The following is a 23,148-nucleotide window of genomic DNA, read 5'->3' on the forward strand; positions in this document are numbered from 1 at the left end:
TTGAGGCTGGCTGGATCAGCAGGGAAGCATCTCTGGAAGGCCATTTGGTTACCGGTGTGCGTGATGCAGGCCCCGCTCAAGAAAGGGTGCCACTCGGACTGGTACAGGGTGCACACAGGGCAATTTATCCCAGCAGTGGCTGGCACAGTAAGGGAATTTGGTATTCTGATCAAATTTGCATGGACTGAGGGGAAAGCCAGGCTGCAAAGAGCTGGCCCCTACAAGCCAGAGCCTCAGGATGGCGGAAGGGAGAGGGGAGATGGGAGGAAAAGAGGCTCCTTTCAGTGACTGCCTCGCTCTGTTTCCATGGCGATGGCTCCGGAAGCGGGTCAGAACTTTCTCAGTAGAAACAAACAGCGGTGCCCATTCACCATAACCCAAGCCACACTGGCCACAGAGGAACCCAGGGACGGACGTGGGGTCTTGGGCTGCCAGCCTTTCTTCAGTCAGCTGCTCTGAGAGGAGCAGGGGAGTCGGGGAAGCTGCCAGCCCTAGAGGAGCTGTGGGCATGGAGGGCCCTTTCTGGGCTCGCTGACCACAAGCTGGAGGCACAGAAAGGAGCCACCCACCAGGACAGGGCTGTGGGGGCCGCCTGCCTGCCCTGCGTCTCCTGACAGGCATGGGGTCCTTTCCAAGGTGATCATAGCCACAGTCTTTCTTTCTTATTCCACCTACTCTTAATTCCTTACAACATCCTTGGATGTTATAAATCCTATGAAAATGGGAACTCAAGCTTTCCTATCTTAGATCTCTCTTTGGAAATGGAGGCAAAAATGACATATAACCTTGCATTAAGTTTCAGGTGTACAACACAGGGATACGATATTTGTATATATGGTGAAATCATCACCCCAATATGTCTAGTTAACATCTGTCACCTCTCAGGTCTCATTTTCAAATCCCCACACGCCTCCTCTGTCACCCCATGTGGCTCCACATTTGTACAGCTCAAATACTCCCTGCACGTTTTAATTCTGCTGGCTGGTCTCACTCTGCTCCCAATGGCTTCACATCCTTCCTCCTCCTGACGCTGTGGCTTTATCTGAAGTGACACACCCGCACCTGATGGAGATGATCTGGGCGCCAGGCAGCACAGCCCGGGATACCCGAATGACAAATGACCTCTCCCAGCATCATCTGACCAGCTCCCAGATCCACACTGGTGACTGGGACGTGGAGCAGAAGCAGAGGCCCTCAATTTGACCAGCAAGAATAAGGTTCTGGCAGAGATTCACAGAACCATGCTGGCAGCTAAGAACCTCGTGGGAAACTTGTTTAAGGCCCCAGAGCTCCACATCTGGAGAATCCAATTCAGACCCGGCCTGGGCGGGGCCTGAGGGTCGGTCTTCATCAACCTCTCCACTAACTCAGCTGTGTGGCGGTGCTCAGAACCTTGGGTTCAATCTGGGAGAAAGTGGGAAACCCTCCCCGTCCTTCCTTCTCTATGCCCTCCTGGTACCCTTCTGCTCCAGCACCTCCAAAACAGAGCAAGCAGTACTGCCAGGCAGATGTTCAGAAAAGAATACAGAAAACAACAAGATAACACAAGCTACCAGGATTCTTCAAGTGTTACTCTGACTGTGAGGTCGTTTTTGGACAAAGTGTTCAGACAAGGTTGGGGGCCAGGGGGAGCCTGGACTCAGGAGGCTGTGGTGGGTTTGCCTTCCATCAGCTTAGCTCGGCCGAGGTTCCCCCGATTCCCTTCCCCGCACACCCGGGTCCGCCCGGGCCACGTGACGGGTCTCACAGGAGGTGCGGAAAGCGGGAGTGGCGCAGGAGCTGTTTGCTTTCTGTGCTTCAAGGTCAGTGCAGGGCAGGAGGCCCCACTGAGCCTGACACATGTCGTCGCGTGTCCCCTAGAGGTCATCATGTGGCATGGAGCAGCAGCTGGGCCGCAGTACTTGCATTCCTGCCCAGTCTCCTCCTCCTCGGGGTCTCCGATCCTGGGCACCAGCCCCTCCTGCAGGTCCCCGATGTTGGATGCTTGCTTGGCGGTGGTGAACATGACATGGGTTTCAGACCATCCGGTAGGTGGCAGTTTGCCCTTTTTCTCCACTTTCCCGCATCTTTTTTGCCTCAAACGCCCCATCATTGGACACAGAAGCAGCAGCCTCATCTGGGCATGGAACCAACCCTCACAGACACAAGAGGTGAAAATGCTATAACAAGGTTATCTTAATGTCTGCTCCCAACAGAACCTCAACTGACATGAAATTTATGCAGTTCTCCGCCCTACCCCATCCTGTAGAGGTGGACCGTCCCCCCTTCTCCAATCCCTCTGCGTTGTAGGTATGGGTCTTCCCTTACTCCTGCCAGTATAGGAATGTGATTTATTTCCTGAGAGCCACCCTCCTCCCTGGCCCAGTGTTCTGTTCACCTCTCCTGCAGGAGACACAATCCACCTTCATAGACTAAATATCTCCTGGCATCCGCGCCTGTCTCCAGCCTCCAGCAATCGCACTGGGATGCGTCCCAGGCACTTGGACTCAAGCTGGGGTGGGTCAGCTGGGGCCTCACTCACACTGAGTTAAGGGCCATCGAGTTTTCAGAGGGGAACAGCTGAGGTGGAGAATTCTGGCACAGCTGCTCTTATTTGAGCCCCTGCGTTCTGGAATGTTGAGCCCCTCAAATATGCTGTGCGATGGAGCACACATGTGTGCAGACAGATCCGCCCGCACAAACACATATTTCCACATGCTGTGACAACTTGGGCTCCATGAGATTGGTTGTTGTCTCCCAGCTCCCTCCGGCCGTGTCTTTGGGGCATTGAAAGGAAAGGAAAGCTCACGTGGGAACAGCACATGGCAAGTGGTCGTGCTCACTGACGAGCTGTGTGTCTGGCACCATCTAACGAGACCGAAGATGGGAACCAAGCTCACAGTCCCGCCGCACAGGCAGCGCCCTACCTGATGGGGGTGGGGAGAGAACACACTGCCCTGTGCAGGCGCCACACTGGGTACTTCACACAACCACCCTTGGAAAGAGCTTTTTACCAAACACGTTTTACCATTTAGGAACCTGAGGCTTAGAGAATTTAAATCCCACACTAGCAGAGCTTAAATTCAGGCTCAAGTTCTGTCCAACATCAAAGCCAACACCACCGACAGCATATGCAGATAGTTGGGGCAAAATTGGCCAGTGCGGGGCATGCTTTGGACTGGGTCAGAAAATGAGAGATGGTCCAGGCTAGAAGGAACGTGGGGACCCCCTGACTCAAACTCATCACTGTGTCACTGAGAGCTGAGGCCTGGAGGGCTGCCGATCAGACAGACTGGGAGCACACTGGAAGCCCAGTCCCCTGAACAAGGACCCTGCCCTCATGCCCACAGCCTTGGCAGATGGTTACTGGTAAACTGATTAAGGCAAAAGAATACATAATACATACACTGATGCCTGGCTCGTGGTACAGCCTATCCATTTTCTGAAACCTAAGCTTGCCGTCTGCCTACACTTCCCCCAAGTGAGCGCGAAGGACCAGTGATGGCCCAAGTCTCCTCTGGTTCTCTTCATGGTGCTGCTCTAACAGGCCAAGAGGGCCCTCCTCCCTTTCCCGGGGGGGCAGTGAGCACACGGCAAGGACACATCCACCTGAACCAGGCAGAACTGACTAGGGAGCTGCTCTGAAGGACCTGCCTCCCCAAGGCTTTCTCATGCCTCACATGATGCGCGTCTCCCCACGGGAAAACCCTGCGCTCCCCTCCCCGCCCCACAGCCCTGCCACAAACAGGATGTGGAAACAGGGTGCCTTAGCCTCAGCTCCAGGGTACATGGCTTGACCTGGGTTTCCCAGCAAACTCACAGACCTCATCAGCAGTTCTCACTGCATCTGATCTGTTCTGAAGGAGGATTAACAATCGCACTGCAGGCGGGTTTCTAGTGCTCGATTTTACCAATGAGAAAGGCAGCCCCAGCTAGTTACACAGGGGTCCACAGGACCACAGACCTCGGGCCCCATCCTCAGGGGTCCTTCACAAACGGAGGAAGCCTGAGCCCCTCTCCTCAAGCCCAGTCCCCAGGGAACAAGCTGGCTGAAGAACAGGAAGGAGGTCCCACTTAGGAGAGAACTTACTGAAATTCCTTACACATTTCAAGGAGGTTGGGCACAGAGTTACCAAGAATTGGATTCAAAGTTCTCTTCTTAATAGAACTATAATAAACACATTTTCTTTCCAATATGCACTTTCCTTCTATTTATATGAAATGTCCAGAATAGGCAAATCTATACAGGCAGAAAGTAGACTGGTGGTCACTTGTGGCTGGGGGTCATCGGGAGACAGAACGGCGACTGCTAAAGAGTACAGCGTTTCTTTTTGAGGTGGTGAATGTTCTAAATTGATATGGAGGTGGTGACACATAACTGAATATACTGAACACCTTGGGACTGAACACTCTAAATGGGTGACTAGTATGGCATGTGCACTGTATTTCAGTAAAGCCAATTGAAAAAACAAAGAAATGACCACACAAAAGCCTGTATACAAATGTTCAGAGCAGCATTATTCGTAATCGTCAAAAAGTCAGAACAACCCTAACTGTCCATCAGTCGATGAACAGATAAAACAACAAAAAGGGATGACTGTGAGTAAACCTTGAAAACACTAGCTAAGTGAAATGAGCTAGTCACTTAAAACACACATGACCCCATTTCCACAAAATGTCAAGAACAGGCAAATCCATAGAGACAAGAAGTTGATTAGTGGCTGTTTAGGGGACAGGAAAATGGGGAAATTTGGAGGCAACAGCTAAAAGTCACAGGATTTCTTTTCGAATTGACAAAAATATTCCAAAATTGATGGTGGGGATGGTAGCAAAACTCTGTGAACATATATGCTAAACCCACTGAAGGTATACTTTCGACTGGTGAGTGGTATGGTACACGAACTATATCTCAGTAATGCTGTTGCCAAGAATAAAATAAGTGTACTTTCCCAACAAAACTGCAGGTTCAAAGAGTTTCAAGGATTTTTTAAAACAACCGTAATACTCTGTGTGTGCTTCTCAAAATCGTGCCTTTATCTGGAGATGTGACATGATCTGTCGTTTCCGTTTAACAGAGGAGGGAAAATCAGAGAAGACTTGGACAAGACTGCAGAATGGACTCGCGAGAGGCAGCTCTTACGAAGAGATAGGGGTTTGCGGAAGCTACTGTTCTCTCCACTACATGTTTTGTAAAATGTTTGTAACAGGTATCTTTTTCATGCTAATATTCACAAGCAGAAGGAAAATAATCACTTCATATTACCCTGCTGTCATTTTAGGGAAATACTCGCAGATGCTTAGGTAACAGGTGAGACCAAAGCAGGTCTTCTGTAATTCTAGTCCTGGGGATAGTCCAGTTCTAATCTTATTTCATAGAACTGGGGGCATTCAATGAATTTGGGGCAAGTACCTAATGAGCACTTGCTCTATACAAACCACTGATCTGGGTACTGAAGGAAATCCAACAAGAGGAAGAGAGCAAGCTCATGGCCTCAAGCAGTCCTGGATCACGCTGGGCCGGAGGGAGTAGAAAGGAACATGAGGGCCCAGAGAACCGGGCAAGGGCATGACCTTGGGCCAGACGGAACAGACAGTGATGACAGGCAGGATTCTTGAGCACTCGCTGGCTGCTTGTTGGCTCACTGATTTGAGCACTGCGATGATTATCCTCATTTTTAAGCTGTGCAGCCTGTAGGTACAAAGGTTAAATAACCAGCCAAGGGTCGCAGAGTTCTTGCAGGTAACCCAGACAAGAAAGAGCCTGGATTTCAACCCAGAGAATCCAGTATCAGGACAGGTATCATAACCCCAAGGCGGTAATGGCACTTTGACTCGACTAGGATTTTCGTCTCTTGCTTCAGGCAAGGTAATTACCCTCCAAAGTAGTACATGCCTCAATGAGTTCATGAAAAATTAAATGATAAAGTACAAGGAAAGTGATTAGAACCAGTGTGCAATACACAGACGTAACCCAAGAAGCAGTGTTACAATGTTGACAATGGCAGTGGTACATGCAACAGTGAGTTGAGAGACATCAAATCCATGCAAAATGTTACTGAATTCCAAAAGGTGGAAAGAATTCAGCCAGCGACGGGATCGAGGAAGCTTTCAAGGAGAAGCAGTCCTTAAAACGGGACTCAAGAAGGAAATGCTTTCAAGGCAGGAACTCCAGACAACCCAGGAGGCATTTGGAAACAGAAGCAACCCAGCAGCCTGGAGCTGGGTCATGCGACTGGGAGACGGGGAGATGCAGCAATAAGGATGGGCTGGGGTCCTGTTGGGGGAATTTTGATTGCCAAGGTGAAAACTTACAGAGATCCCTAATTTTTAGGTGCCCCTGAGGGGATCTCAGCACCCTCTCAGTGTGATGGGACCTAATTATACTTTCCTGAATGCTCTTTTCCAGTTCATGAGAAGAACATTAGGAGTCTCACTTGGAGGGGGAGGGCATAGCTCAGTGGTGGCGTGAGGGCTTAGCATGTACAAGGTCCTGGGTTTAATCCCCAGTACCTCCACTAAAAAATAAAGTAAAAAGTTAATTAAAAAATACATAAAGATACCTAATTCTTCCTACCTCAAAAAAAAAAAAAGAATTTCACTTGGAGTAGAGAAGGTGAAAAAGAGGAACAAGGGAAAGTTATAGATGCAGGAAGCAACAGGATTTGGCAGTTAGGTTTCGGAATCATGGAAGAAAAGCAGGAATGATGATGTAATGGCTGCATGAAGTTCAGAATGTGGTCCCCAGGGAAAAAAAGGGGAACGTATGGACAAAGAGCAAGGTGTCAGAGTGAGAAGGAAGGATAAAGAAGGGGTGATAAGTTCTACCATAAGAATGTGCACCTTGGGGTAACTGGAATCTCAACAAGCAGACATCCAGTAAGAGGCTGCAACAGGCAGGTCAGCAGAACAGGGAGTCGGGCCAAGGGAGAGACAGAGATTTGACGTGGGTGCCCAGAGACAGCAGTTCAAAGCTGCAGGCGGGTTTATCTTGGGAGAGTTTGCAGGCTGGATAAAAGCCCCGGGGGGAACAACTAGAATCGGGTGTGGGTGGGAAAAAGGGAGCTGCCAAGAGTGGGCATAAAGTGCGGAGGAGAAACTGGAAACCACAAAGTCATGGACACTAAGGGCAGAGAGAGCAGCGTGACCAAAAGGAAAATCAGTGCCAAATGCAACACCCATCTGCAAGTGGGAGCGCCCTTGGACCGTGGAAAGAGCATCTCAGCAGGGAAGGAAGAGCGCAGTCCAGCTTTAGGGGAAAAGTTCAGCAACTAGGGGAGAAGAGAAATGGAATGATGGTTGGGGAGAATGGGGTAGTAAGCATTTTTATGAGGGTGCACTCACTCACCCACTTTTATCCAACATTACTGAAAGTCTTTTATGTAAAAGGTCCAGGGCTCAGCGTGGGAGGTGACTGCGCGCGCGTGCACACACACGCGCGCGCACATGCTACATACGTGCACCTATTACTGCCAACAGCAGCAGGAGAGCCCAGGGTTGCACAGCTCGGTAGCAGGACGTGACCTCAACTCTGCATATTAGGGAAGACTTCTGGGAGAGGCAAGACTAGGGCTGAGTTTTTAAGGTTGAAGGGAGCTTGCCCAGGTAAGGGGGTGGGGAGGGTGGGGAGAGAGTCGGGGACAGGCCACTTAGAGGCTCAGCCTGCCATGGAGAGTGTGGCCTGTCTGAGAGCTTGCAGGGGCTTCACCCTGGAGAGGAGATGAAGGGGTGAGGCAGACAGGCAGGCAGAGAACAGATGATGAGGGAGAGGGGGAAGGGGAAGGCAAGACCCCAACGCAAGCAATCGGAGAGTAGGCAGCAGGTGAGACACAGAGGCAGGGAGATGGAGGAATGGGGACACACGAACACCTGCAAGGGCTTCTCCCCTGGAGTCAAGAGGAAAGAGACGGGCAAGACAGAGATTTTTGAGGGGGAAAAAAGAAAAGTTGACACCTTCAAGAGAGTTACCAGCTTGCCAGATGAAACAATTCCGAGAGTGAAGCAAAGCCCGAATGGAGTAAATGCACGCATTGAACATTTATAAACTATATTTTATCTATTTTACCGACCACAGAACACTGCTCCCTCCTTTTATTTATCTTCCTCTTCCATCACGCCACTATATATTTTTGGACCTTTTCACTGAAATAGCTGAAGTGTAGTCACAGGTAATGAAAGAAACGGAAACTAAATCAGTGAATTTTCAACTCTGGCAAAAGACTTAGCAGGGAAGAGCTTATAAATATTGGCTACGGTGAATTTTTGAGATTTACTTTGGACCCTCCTGTCTTCATAGATAAATAAGAGACTCGGCTTATGTAAGAATAAAACTTGCTCCTACTTCCAAGGGAACCACTGAAGTGGAGGCTTTAACTGCCGCTATTTACATAATGCTAATGAACTCAATTCGCCTCTCACCTCTCTATTTGCATAAGCAATACAGCGATAAGTACTCAGGAATTAGACCTTAGTGGTTAGGAGCATGCATTCTTGAGTGGGATCCAATCTGGGTTCTGTCACTTATTAGCTGTGTAGCCTTGGGAAACTTACTAACCTCGCCTCAGTTTCTGCATTTGTCGATGGGAGAAGCAGAACCCAGAACGGTGCCCTGTGCCCACAGCTGGTGCGTGGGGGAACAACAGCTGCATGAAGCAATGAGTGGGGTAAAGCAGTGCGTTGCACAGGGTTCCCAGGAAAGCTCTGTAAAGGACATGCCTTTGGCTTTTTGCCTTTTTAGCTTCATCCCTTTACCCTGCTTCTCCTTCTCTCCTGGTAGATGCAGCAGCCCTTTAAAACTAGGAGGGGAAAAAAAAAAGATAAGAAAAGGGGAGAGAGGAAAGGACAGTCTGAGTTCCTGAAGGTTTGAGCCACGGCGCAGCCCTGTAGCTACCCACGAACAAGAATGTATGTGGTGAATCTTGTATTAGTTGACACCACTATTTGTCAGGTTTTCTGTTATTTGTAACTAAATTCTGTCGACTGAATTAAAATACACAACCTAAAGTTGCAAGTCAAGTTTTATTTGGAGATCTTACTGAGAACTGCAGCCTGAGAGATAGCCTCTAGAAGATTAGGGAGGAGCCAGGATATACAGGAGGTTTTTTTTGCTACGGGCGGTGGGGGTGGGGTGGGGGAGGGATGGGGGAAGGTGGGGGAGGGTGGGGGCGGGGGCAGAGGTCCATGTATGTAGTTGAATGTCAAAAGATCACTACTAATCACAAAAAAAACAGACATCTCAAGATCAAGATTTTAGTGGCTCTCTATGTATGGGAAGATGCAAGAATCTGGGCTCACTGAAATTATTCATTAGATATGCATCTTAACTACCTAGGGCCAGTATACAGAGCACAGAATGCCTCCTGTTCTCCATCCTGAATTCCCCCTCCCCTGGGGAGGCGGGGGTTGGTGGGGGAGAGATGGGTGCTGCAGTGGCTGATGGCTCCATTCTTCCAGTGCTGGAGTCGAGGGCCACACATTCCCTGTCTACACTCATTCTGAATAGATAGTTATAAAGATATTCCCCAATAAAAAAGCCTTGCTCGAGATATTCTGGAGAGAATAGCTGGTAAGTAACAAAAACTTTACCTAATATTCACCTTTTCAGCCAGTTGGCACAAACCCAAGATTGGTGTAATACAAGTGCAGTCTCATCAACAGGCAATGTAAACAGCTATAACGGGAAGAGGTTCAGGAAAAAGCTCCTTTTGGCCTTCTTTATTGTATTTTCAGCAAAAGCATATAGAAGGACCACAGACTTTAAGAAAATAAGGACGAATGGGGACTTGGTCAAATGGGGGTGGGGGGCGGGCAGCCAGCAGGTCCATCCTCCCTTCTCTCCCCCCCTCCCATCCATCCATCATGCAGGTCATGCACATCTAGAGGCCAAACAGAGCTCAAGCCGCCCCACGTGTCAGGGTGTCCAGGTGCTGTGATGTCAGGTATATTAGACTTCTCACTGCTTGTCTCCCCAACAAAACCCCCCTCCTGGGTCTTTTCTGGCCAGAGCTATGTGCCTGGAACTTTAAACCCTGTTCAGTGCAAAATATCACTGGGAGAGGTGATGTGTTTTTTAGAAAACAGACATTTGCATCATAATTAATGCCTGATACCTTCCTTTGAACACGTTTTAACTGGGGGAGAAAGGAGGGGAGATGTGCTGAGGCCAGGAGACAACTTTAGAGGCAGTGGGAGTGGGGTGGGCTGGGGAGGGTGGGCAGTGGAACTGGAAGGCAGGAGCCACAGGGGCTAATCCCTCAACTCCCACATCACCTGCTCCCACCTATGCCTCTGCATCTAAGGCTGGGCTGCTGCAGGATTTGTCCACTTCTGTTTACTGAGTTCTCTGGCCTTTTGAATAAAAAGTAGAAGAAACCCTTCTGCCCATAAAACAACACTGCTGACTCAGAAGGATATTTTGGTTGGCAGACACTTTGGAGACACTAACCAGACACAACCAACTGGTTTGCCAGGTCAGCCTCAAGGGCTTGCCAACTTACCAGCAAGCATTTTTATCTGAAAAATAGCAGGATTTTGCATTTCAAAATATTTGCATTTTCAAATAGAAAAGTACAAATAATTCAGTGTAAACACTGCATCAAAGCTACTCAAATTATACTCCGACCTAGAGTGCCCAGAGTAACACCTCATCTTTAAAAAAAAATCTTTTTGGAAGACTTAAATCCATAATAATCATCAACTTCAGAATAAGTATCACTGTTTGCAACCATCACAGTAAAAACTGATTCAGGCAAACATCATTAAAGGAATCTAAAACCATTAGGGACAAGTTTGACGAGGAACAGATACTTACATAGTCTCAGATGATCTCCCCACAGAATATTTATTAATTACAAGGGGGAGCTATATCTTCTTAGAAGAAACCTGACAGACAGCACTTTAACCCAAAGGTGAGAATTAATATCCCCAATAATGAGACAAAGTCATATCATGATGTAATGCACTGTGAAGACTGCAAGACCAGAACTGCATTATCTTAATCTTAAAAAGAAACCCAGACTAAGAAACATTTCACAAGAAAACTAGCCTACGCTCTCAAAAGATCCCACAAATAAAGGCAAGAAAGCCTGTCAGATTAAATGTAACAAGAGACATGACATGTTAATGCCATGAGGGATTTTGTAAAGTGTTAGATTGAAAAAAGCTACTAAGAAATATTGGAAAGACATAAATGAGCTTATTTACAAAACAGAAACAGACTCACAGACATAGAAAACAAACTTATGGTTAAGGGTTGGGGAAGAGGGTGGGGAGGGTAAATTGGGAGTTCGAGATACTAACTACTATATATAAAATAAATAACTAATAAGTTTCTACTGTATAGCACAGGGAATTATATTCAATATCTTGTAGTAACTTATAATAAAAAATATGAAAAGGAATATATGTATGTATATTATGACTGAAACATGCTGTACACTAGAAATTGACACATTTTAAACTGACTATACTTCAATTAAAAAATGAAATGAAATGAAATAAATATTATTGGGATAATTAGAGAAACTTGAGTATGAACTGCATATTAAGAAAACCACTACTAAGTTTTCTTATTTGGTAATTATATTGTGGTTCTCTAAGAGAATGTCCTTGTCCCTAAGAGAGATCTGCTGAAGCATTTAGGAGTGAGGGTCATGATGTCTGCAACTTCGTCTCAACTGTGCAGCCATAACAATAAAAATTAATGGTATTATATTATATAAGTGTGTGTGTAGAAAAGAGCAAGAGCATGCCAACTGGTGAGTCTACGTGAAAGTTAAATGGAAATTTAAATGGAAATTTATTACACAAGTCTTGTAATTCTTCTGTAAGTTAAAAACTTAAAAAATTTTTTTTGAAATTAAAAAAAAAGTGTCATAGTTTTCAAAAACCATTAAAAGGGAAATGGAGGACAAAATGGATTCAAACTTTCAAATTATTTAGAAATAACTACATTTAAGTAAACCATTTAATAGAACAGAAGCAAAATGACAGTATTATAGATGGAGAGGCTAGGGCAGAGGCTAGGGCTTATCAACAGCAGTGTGTGTGTGTGTGTGTGTGTGTGTGTGTGTGTGCGCGCGCGCGTGTGTGCATGTGTGTTTGTGTGTGTTCAAAATTGTTTGCTAACCTTAGGAGGCTGTCAGGCTCTCTCTGGGCCACAAGAGTCATGCCACATTTTACTAAGTGTAGGATATAAACACGGAAAGAATGACTACCCACAACTGAGGAGAAGAAGAAATGCCAGCCTAACCAACATTAGTACCAATTTGGTGAGTCACTTCCTCTTAGGAGGAAAGGCAAACATTTCTTGTTCCCTCAAAGTCTCAGAGGCTCTGAGAGATCTGGGTTCTCAGCCTGCATCAGGCCGTACAGGCAGCAAACCAGGTCAGGAGAGCCCACAGCCCCTCCACTAAGGGCTCGTGCCCAGCTCGGGTCAGCATCACCACCGGACCTCCAGTTTCAAAATCCACGTCAACGCAAACCTCTTGGCCATTTCAGCCTCCACACGACAGTTCCCGGGAGAATGCAGACAACTAGAACCAAGGAAGTTCGTGCTCTCTGCACATTTATCCTCCCACCTGGAGTGGGCAACAGCCTTGGTTTTCTTCTGCTCATCACCCCCAACGTCCCTCAGTCCTGACCCAAACGTGCTTAGCCTCTTAAAGTGAGAACCGGAGCTGTGGCTGGCAGCCCTCCCTCCCGAAGCCGCGCCTGCGCCAGCCGCACACGCACGTGGACGGATTAGGCAGAGCTGTGCTGTAAAGCGCGCACACGCGCTCGCCCAACGTGTGCTTTTCATTCCAGAAATACTTGACCCCTAAGCCACGTCTACGCCTCGCCTGGCCTGAAACAGTGTAAGTGGCTCTGGGCCAGAGGAAGTGTCTGTTTAAAGAGGTGGACTTGCTCAAAATTTCTTTACCTCAGAAGATCATACATAGAACATTCTAGCATAATTATGGTGGAATAAAGTAGAAAAGGAAAAGATTATAGGAAAAAAATTTTTTGCTTTTTTTTTTTTAAATGGCCTAAAAGAAATACTGGAAATACAAGGTATAACATAGAATTATCTTCCATGAGAGTAAAAATTACAGAGTCCAAGTTAGGACAGGGAAGCAAAAATACTACCTTTTACAGGAAAGGTTAGTGGGCATCTGCCATCTTCTGTCACAAGCATTTATTCTTGTTCTAAGGTCACCCACCAAAGCAAAGTGCAGAAGGCGTTTTGTAATCATTGTTTTATTCTGGAATGTATTTTTTTTTGTAACTTGCTTCTTGACGACTTTCATCTTATATCAAAAACCAATGTAAAAGAAGAAAACCCGTTTGGGTTGACTTGGCTGGCCTTTCCCCTTCTCCGTGCTCATTTCCAGATATTTATTTAAGGTTCACTCACAATGAGCAATGAAATCAATAACTCTTTGCAGAATCTTCCAGCATTACCAATTGAATTACAAAACACACCCATCCACCCACATTTATGTACAAACACACACAACATGTAATGTAACTGAAATCCAGTACATACACAGTATGATCACCCATTTCACAAGGCAGCTTAGAAATTCTGGTCCTGAACGGAAGGAGGGGAACTTACTTTCTTTCCACTTCTGGTGTTGACACGCTGCTACAGAAGCCAAGAGACTCCTAGGAAAGAAGATTCACAGCGTCAGTGCAGGCAGAACAGTAGGCTTCATCTGATTTGTACATAATACCATTAAAAAAAAAAAAAAAAGAGGACAGAAGCAAAAATAGATGATTAAAGTCACTGTGCTTACTTCGATCTGGGACCGCAGCTGAAGTGACGTGGGGCTGGCTTCGGGTTTCTCCTAAAACAGAACAGATGCTGGTTTAATGAGACTCCCAAACGTGGCACACACCAGAAAGACAAATAGATGTGTAAGAAGAGATGTGGGGATTTGGGAAACGCTAGGGTACAGTGGGAGGAGACAGTGGAGATAAACATTTTCTGGAAAAACTAAAGTATTTTTTAAAAGAAGAATCCTCGCCTCTTAAAACTGAATTGTTTTCCAAACTTCATTACTTAACACTGCTAACGATTTTACTGCAGAAGGAAAAAAAAGGACAATTTAACTGAGGGCTACTGACAGTTAATGGTGAATAATTCTCTGGATGTGATTAGACCACCACTAGGACACGGAATTTATTGCGACCCATTTGTTTCATAAAGTCATAAAGAAGAGGTAGAGAGCTTAAAAATTTTAGAGATAAAGCCATAGAGTATAACACACTCATTTGACAGTTAAAAAAAATAAACTATATCCCCTTCGGAAAAAAAAAAGAGATAAACCAGTCACCTGTGATAAAAATAATATACTGAAATAAGCTTTAGCAGCAAAATAGGAAAATTAACTGTTAGAATTGTCCAAAAGCAAACAAAGCGTTAGGATATACTATAGGAAAATGAGATTTATCCTAGGAAATAGAGCACAGATCACCACACTGATAATTTTTCGTAAGTAGAAAAAATTTCTAAATCAAAATAGGTGCTAAAGTGGATGTTCTCATCAAAGTGTGGTCCAAGTCCAGGCTGGTCCTAGGCCCATAAGCAGAACGATGGGCAGTTTTAGAGGAAGGAGTGATATCACTAACATTATACATATTTGAAATATCAGATTAATTACGAGTTTTCCAATAATCCTATTGGGCTCTTAATGGCCGGTACATTCTTCAGAACCACACATGCACTACGTGAAGACTGCTTGTTGGTCCCAGCTAACATTCGGGGAATGGGGGCAGATCATCTCAGACTACGAATGCTCACTGCATCTACTTGTTCACTTTTTTCAGTTTGCCTGTTTCATCTCTTGCACAATTGTACAACCCGACCAATATTTTAAAACTGAGCAATGAAACAGTAACGTAAGTGTAACTCAGAGCAAACATGTAAATGCAAATAGGTAACAGGAACCCAATACGAACATAGAAGCTAAAATGAATATGCTGGGGTGACTAAATCCGAGAACAGGATGCCTATGGACAAGCAGACTGCATGGGAAAGGTGTTTTAATGGACTGGCAACCCACTCACCCCCAGTCCCAGGGCCTCATTTGTTATGAAAAAACATCAGCATGGTGTGAAGCCCCAAAGAACTGCTCTCTGGTTAACATCCTTATGGTTTTTATTACCACCTTTGTTCATAATGAACAAATACATATCTCTGTCCCAAATCTGATACACTATTTCTGTAAAACAGTGTATGGAAATGTTTTAGTTACATTCCAAGCTCAACTGGTATGATGTCAGACTCAGCTGAAATCAACCAAGGGGATATGTAATTCAGAGGTTCTTGGTGCTTAGAGACCAATCAGGATGCCCTGGAACCTAACCTCTTAGCATCATCACATAGAGCAGTTTATAAACTAAAATAGCGAGAGGTAAGCAAAGATATAGTTTGCAATTTTTCCATCTTAAGTCTTCCTGTTCAGGAGTTAGTATGGAAGCCTCAAAATTATGGCGGAACTCTCTTAATTCTTTTGAAACCTTCGCTGAAATTGTCCCTCTAACACTCAACTTCATAACCATCAACAAAAAGTAACTGATTTGACTCTCTTCCTATCCTGTTCTTCACTTTTCTTCACACTCCAAGTCTCTACCTCACTAGGTAATAGACCATGAACGGGAAATTACCTGCTTTACTGTACACTGTTACCTGCACTTTTCTAACAAACTTTATTTATTGAGTGTGTTGCTTGTCGCTCCACATCATAAACACAATGTGTAGTATATTATGCAAACTGGACCTGGTTCTTGCATACAAAGCTGATGCTTGTTAACAATCATATTAAATGTTTGATGATCAGGAAGTAATATTCTAAACAATTCATCTTTTACATGTTAGTTTATCACTTATAAGAGACACTGGACTGTGTTGTAACTACTTTTTAGGAAACTGGTTAGGGATGCATTTTGATGTAAAATGTATTAAAATTTATCCCATTAAAATAATGGACCTAGTTAATGTTTCCATGCAGAACATCTGTTTTATCAGGAACAGGGTATGTTTAACAGGAGATCACGTACAGTGATGTTTCTAGTGGGGTTTTTTCCAAACATGCCACAAAATAATGTTTTTCCGAGCAAATTATTAATTTCAACTCCACCCCATTTTACTTTTAAGAAAATCCCACGCATCATATTATAAAACATCACAAATTTTAATGTAAAGGTTTAGTTATCAGGGTTTCTTACATCCTAACTGAGGCTCAACCTTGCACAAATGACTCAATCACCAAGAATTAGACTCTTTCTTAGCGCTGGAGGACCTCCTTTGGTCACTGCAGGAAAAAAATCATCTGTAACAAATTAAGATATTCCATCTAAATGTTGCAAAAGAACATGAAGAAACACATTTCAAATTGGACACAACCAAAGAGACTGTTGGGAAGGACTCATTACTATATCTCAAGTATAAAGCTTTCCCTCTAGTACTTTTTGAGTATGACGTGTTCATTGACTTTGCACTGGACAGAGTATTCTAAGCAGTACTGTGAGAAATAACTCCAAAATTCGACCCATGTTCAGAATGGGCATCCAGACAGCCACCCAGCACTGGTGGGTGAGCCTGAACCTGTATCTGTAGGTTAGGGTATTATGACTTAGTTAAAATGGAAAATAATTTTTTTAAAAGTGAATAGTTGGAATTTGACCTGTGGGTTAAACTGTTTATTAAGAAGCGTAATGGATACCTTAGTTAAGAATGATAAATACCATTAGCATTACAAATTCTTAGTGAGTTGGTGAATTACAAATGCTAATGGAATCCTCCCTAAGTTAATGAAGTACCAACAGAGAACCAAAATATCGATACAGCCCATCACTGTGTATGTGTGCATGAGCAGGAAAAGGTCTGAGAGGACAGCCACCAAGTGTCAACAACTGTTACCTACACTTCCATTCTCTTTGCAGTTTTTTATAAGCATAAAATCTTGCATTGCCTTATTTTTTTTTCTAATAATGAAAAATCAGCTTTAAAAAATACAATCTCCAAACCAGACTTATTGGGGTGATCATTCTGCAATATATACAATATCAAATCATTACATTGTGCACCTGAAACTAATATGATGTTCACCCCTCCTACTTTTCCAGCTGTAAAGTTCATCTGGCTTTAAGCGCTGGCAGCACTGAGGGAGGGAGACGTGTGGCAGAGGAGATGTCAATTACACTTCAATTCTTTAAAAAGCTGTAGAAGAGGGTTTTAAACAGTAAGAAATAAGGAAAAAAGATTTTAAAATTAAAAAAATAAATGACTATAAAGTCATTTATAAATATTGAAAAATGTTTAAAGCTACCATCTCCGGATCCTATGTTTTAAAATTATCTACATGTATATGAAAAAATATCTGAAAGGATCCCTAAACACCAGCGATTAATCCTGCAAAGGCCACTATATTTCTGAATTTTTAACGTATTTTTTTCAAGTATATAATACTTTTATATTTTTAAACATAAAAATCATTTAAAAAAATTAAATTTGATAATAATTTAGTTGTATCCCAACAATTAAGATTAAAACTTTTTAAGAAATATTAAAACTTAATTTCTCAAATTAGGTCATTCCCTATATTAACATACTTTCTTGAGGTGTTAAAAATTTCAATACTAGTGTCATAAAATTTTAATAACTAGTAAAAAAAATTTTAATAACTAGTGTCACTATGCATGCATTTTATGTTTACTAGTGAAGGTCCATGATGATTTTAGAAATAATCTCATATTACTGGGGTTTTTTTTGGGGGGGTTACTTATTTATTTTTAGAGGAGCTACTGGGGATTGAACCCAGGACCTTCTGTATACTAAGCATGTGCTCTACCACTTGAGCTATATCCTCCCCACTCATCTTCCTGTTTTGACTGAAAGAGACTAAACCATAGTACCATATAGTTTTTCTAAGGAAGGAATCAGATGACAAAAAAATTACTGGGGGTAAAAACCTCAAATCCATTTCTTGCCAACTTGGACAATTTCTGGAGACAATAATTCCCTTAATGTTTATTATGTCCAACATAGAAGCAAAAAAAGAGGAAATGTTTCAAGATGAAATCAGTGGTTTGCCAAAACCAAAACCAAAACATAAGAACACGTGTGTGTGCTTTCACCTGTTTGGGCACACACACGCGCACACACATCCTACAGTCACACCAGTAGGGCATGGGTCAAATAGAAAACCAAGGCTCTGACCCTAAATGACTATGTTTTCACTTCAAAGCACTACAACCCACTTAGTGGACACACCAGCGTCAAAAACCCACTCAGGGCAGAAGAGGGCCTGGAGGACAGGGATCATGCGCTCCATCTAACTCCAACTGTTTCCTCGTTCTTGTGAAATCTACACCTCTCCCTCCCTTCCTGCTGGCGGTGCTGGAAGCCAGATGAACTTTACAGCTGGAAAAGCAGGAGGGAGAAAGCCGTCTCCTGTTCCAAAGGCAGGGAGGAAGAACATTAGGCGCCCACCAGCTCAGCTTAGCGCCAAGTTCTCCTCCTCCAGCCTGGGTATGGGAAGGAGGAGGAGGGAAAAAGAGAGAAGGGTGCACGCTGACAACTTTCAGCTACAAGTGAAACGCCACAGGCTGTGACTGACACGTTTGATCAGTGGAGGGAGCCGAGCTCTGAACTGCTGGGGAAAGTTGCTGCTGGTGGTCGATTTTAAATTGCATGTGGCATCTCTCACTTTACAAGAAGACTGTGACGTTATGGTGCTCCCCACGTTGGCAAAGTATCCTCCCCACCCCTCCCCCTATCCATTCCAGCCCAGCAACGAGGCACGGGTTCATTTTACCAGGGTTTAAACCTCAATGTTTTCTTGGGAGTCTTCTCATTTCCCATCAAATCAGCGACTAGGAGCTACTGCTTCTCCCTTCACAAGGTTTCCTGTGTCCAGCCAACCCACTCCATTTCCACAAACATCAGCTTCTTTGTGGTCCTTCCCCTCACAGACCCTGACCACTGCTGTAAAGTGAACAGGCGGTCCTGACTGTGGGCGGGGAGAGCCGAGTCCAAGTCCAGCTCCCACTTTAGTTCTAGAGACCTTTAGACCTTTGGTTTTTCCAATGCCAATGAGAGAGAAATGGACCACTTGATTATCTTTAAGTTCTTTTTGATTCTAAAACCGTATGATGAAGCAGCTCCACGCCCACTCCAGTCCTCCTGTCCAAAACATCCTCTTGACTAGGTTCACGCTATTCAGAGTGGTTCATGCGTCATGGGCATTAGAATCAACTGGAAGCTTGTTAGAAGGGAAGGCTCAGGCCCACCTCTGACCTCATGAATCAAAATCTGCATTTTACCAAGATCCCCAGAGGATCCGCATGCTCATTTCAGTTTGAGAAGCACATCACTTTGTGCTGTGTCATTTCTCTCTTCCAAAATCCTCCCCAGAAAAAGAGCTTTCTTGAAACCCATCTGGGAGTTCAGGCTTTTTTTTTTTTTTTTTTTTTTTGGAGGGGTTGGGGGGAGGGGGGATTGTTTGTTTGTTTGTTTGTTTTTATTTTGATGGAGGTACTGGGGATTGAACCCAGGATCTTGTGGATGCTAAGCATGTGCTCTACCCTCCCTGCTGAGAGTTTGGGCTTTTGAGCATTAGCTGTCCTGGACCCCTTGCTTGGGTGCCCTGCAATAAACACTGCAAAAGGAAAGGAAAAAGGGAAAAGGAGAGAGGAGAGGAGAGGAGAGGAGAGGAGAGGAGAGGAGAGGAGAGGAGAGGAGAGGGAGGGGAGGGGAGGAAATCCTTCCCAAAATGTGGAAGCACAATACTGACAAGATGAAGTCCACATTCCTGAAGGAGAGCCCTCTGACCAACTGGCTGGATCACAAACCCTCTTCTTGGAGAACAGGTGCTGGGTCCACTGTCCGCTGAGTGCACGCTGTCCCAGTGTTTCACTTTTCCTCACTACTACCTGGAATATCTGCTTCTTCACATCCATCCCAACTTTAGTCATCCTTCACGTCCAACTACAAAACCCACCTCCCGTTAAACCTTCCCTGCCCAACTGTGCGTTAAATACTATGCCCGAGTGTTCCACTCACTTATTTATATCTTACTCCCTCAAGTAGACTGTAAACGCCCTCTTAATTCATTGTATCCACAACAGACAGACATACACACACACACACACTCTCACACTCCAACCAGTTATGCACTTCTTATGCACAGGCCCCATTCAGGTGCTGAAGAGGCAGCCTTGAACAAGACAGGGTCCCACCCCTGGTGTTTGTTACTTTCTAAAGTCTTACACAGGCTTCCCTCCACAAGAGAAGTGCTTGATGGCTATCGGTTTGATTTGCTTCAATTGGATTACTTTGCCAGTAATTCTGACTCTTCTATTAATTTCTGTTTGCAGCCTCACAGACTGGGACGTGTATTTTCATGCTTTAGGGTTACTTCTGAGTTGCAGCGTTACATCGGTAAGTAAAAGCAATTCAGCAAATAATCTCAAAATGATCTACAACTTGAATCTATCAGAACTTAAAAAGAATATGTTGTGGTACTTAATCACTTTTTGGGTAAAATCTAGGGTAAGTCCAGCCCCACACCTTGTCCCGTTCTTGTTTCATAGATGAAACAGGAAGTGTTAGCCATTTTCAGGCTCCCATAAATAAGCTCATGGCCTGGCATACAAAATTTTTTCTAATCAGTTAAAGTGAACAGAAAACTACTCTCATTTCACCACATCAAAGAAGAAACATTCCAAAGAAAAAACTTTTTTTCATAGTTGAATGCTATCCCACTAAGTGCAACCTTAAAACCTAACCGTAATGAACAGATTAGTGAATTTCCAGAAGCACTGATAAAAAAGAAACCAAAAGTGGCCATCAGTGCTCTGGGAATTGAGTCTTTGTGCTGCATTAGTCTATGTTCTCCAAGTATTTGTTCCCTATTTATTAGACCTCCTATGTTCCAAAATATGACTTTAGATGGCTTACAAAATTTAGTGCAATGTTACATGATAAAGTAAAGTTTAAAAACTAAGGTAAATGATACAAAGGTTGGGGGGAGGAAGGGCAGGTTGGAATCAGGATTGCATAGCAAAACTGGTCCAGGAATTAGATTAGTTCAGCAAATTCAGGCTTCAGATCCTACACTAGAAACAGACCACACATTTGGGACTAAGCTTTCTTAACGTCTGACACAAAGGAAACATGATCGGTTAAAGACTGATGTTATCCATGCTGTTATCTTTTAAGGTAGTCACAAGATACAGGACTATGCCTGTGAGTGAGCATCTCTCCTCTGGCTTCTGGCACAGAGGACACTGTATCACACTGACCAGCGTCACAAGCCGTGTCCCTGCAGAACTTGATGTGTCCCGGAAGTGCTTTAACTTCAGCAAAGCTGGAGGTGGGCCTCAGATTCCCATGGAAACTGAGGGACCTCTCACAGGGACATCCATGAAAGACATACTCCTCCACCTCCTGGCAGGAGTCCTGGGAGTACCCAGGATGGGGCAGAACTGAGTGTGAGGAGACAGCAGGGTGAGTTCTGCCATCGTGAAACATGGCTGTGGTAAAACAAAGGGGCATCAGTAAACATTAGCCGAATTGGTTAAATTCAGGGGTAATTTGAATCTAAGGGTGTCAAGCATGGTGCTCTCATGCCTCATTTCAAATAACAAGGTAGTATGATTCTTTAACATCTCTACACTGCCTTTGGAAATGATGTACTGGATCCTTTAGGCTACAGACTTAACAGTGTTGAGTACATAGCCTGTACTCATACAAGCATCTTGTCGAGAGATAGGAATAAGACCTAGACCATGGCGGGACGGCAGATGACTTCAGTAAAATGCGTCATGGTGAAAGAATGCACTATTTACTATGAACAGAACATCCAAGAGTGTCATTTCACACAAATGTCAATACTAAAAGGCACAGTGTCATAAAGACATTTTAACCATCCTTTAAAAAAGCTGTATAATCAATTCTTCATTTTACTAGCAGGACTTGGCTTATCGGCACTAACAAACACATGGCCCCTGCGTTTCCCAGTGGTGGACACCACAACATCCAGCCACTCTAAATGGTCCATTCAACCTCACTGTTGTAAGAGCAATGTGCAGTGATCCACAGTCACCAAGAGATTTTCTGGATGCTGATGGGGACTGATTAACATAAGATAAAAGTGAGAGAAAGTAACTCAAAGGGCCCACTTATTGTTAATTTTCCTCCATGTCTCTTCATTTCCTTTCATCTAATCATTTCTTAACTTAAAAAACATTTCTTGATCATCTACCGTATGCTAGACAATGTCCTAGTCGAGAAGAACAAGACAGTGAAACAGTCAGTCACTGCCTTCATGGAGCTTACATTCCAGGGTTTTCTAAAGTCATGTGTGGGAATCACTGGCATTTAACATCTAGATTGCGGGCCCAACAGTCTTTCTGTTCTAGCTCCAGGCAGACAGTATCTCCGGACAGTGGTGCTCAGCTCTGGCTGCCACACTCTCCAGAGGATAATGAAAACCAGGAGAACCTTCACTAGGAGGGTGTCTGGAAATGGAATCATATAAACAAGATCAATTGGAGGAACTGGGGCTGTTGACTCAGAGAAGGGAAAGAAAATACAAACATGGGAAAGGCTTCCAGGGAGAGAGGGCAGAGAGCTGCCTAGTACGGCTCCCATGGTGGCACAGTCAGTAACAGGACCCTGCACGCCGAGGGACACTGGGGAGGGCGATGTTGAGTGGAAGAACATTTATTACATGTTCGGGGGAGGGGGTGGTGATAGCTCAGTGGTAGAGCACGCGCTTAGCATGCACGAGGTCCTCGGTTCAATACCTATACCTCTACTAAAAATACATACATATAAATAACATGTTTAAATAATATACACTGATTATATCAGAGTATTGGTGAGAACATTAAATATTGAATTGGGATAAAACTTCCAAATAAAATCTTTTTTATTTTTTAGGAAAAAACTTTGAGCTTACTTAAAAATAACTTTAAAAGTGAGGTTATATGCTTGAAATGACTACAATCTATACGAGGCCACCAAAACTTTTGACCATGAGCTCTTACTGCTCTGGTTGGTCATTACTAACAAGGACTTCTACTCACACAACTTAAGTGATCAAAATTGTTTTGGCCTTTTCTACAACCACTGAAATATTTATGGCAATTTATACTTTAGCAATCTAATAGCACTTTGAGTAA

The 23,148-nt window shown here is 44.2% G+C and overlaps 1 protein-coding gene across 4 annotated transcripts in view; it reads right to left on the reverse strand.

Moving 5' to 3' along the window:
* SASH1 (SAM and SH3 domain containing 1) overlaps positions 1 to 23,148 on the reverse strand; it is a 284,627-nt gene that overhangs the window by 79,165 nt on the left and 182,314 nt on the right. For all 4 annotated transcript variants that reach the window (XM_074368199.1, XM_074368200.1, XM_045524749.2 and 1 more), the window contains exons 3-4: positions 13,752 to 13,802; positions 13,571 to 13,620 (exon numbers count right to left, since the gene is read on the reverse strand). In XM_074368199.1, coding sequence (XP_074224300.1) covers positions 13,571 to 13,620; positions 13,752 to 13,802 — 101 coding nt within the window. The remainder of the gene's footprint in view (positions 1 to 13,570; positions 13,621 to 13,751; positions 13,803 to 23,148) is intronic.

Source organism: Camelus bactrianus, chromosome 8 (genome assembly GCF_048773025.1).
Source record: "Camelus bactrianus isolate YW-2024 breed Bactrian camel chromosome 8, ASM4877302v1, whole genome shotgun sequence".
NCBI lineage: Eukaryota > Metazoa > Chordata > Mammalia > Artiodactyla > Camelidae > Camelus > Camelus bactrianus.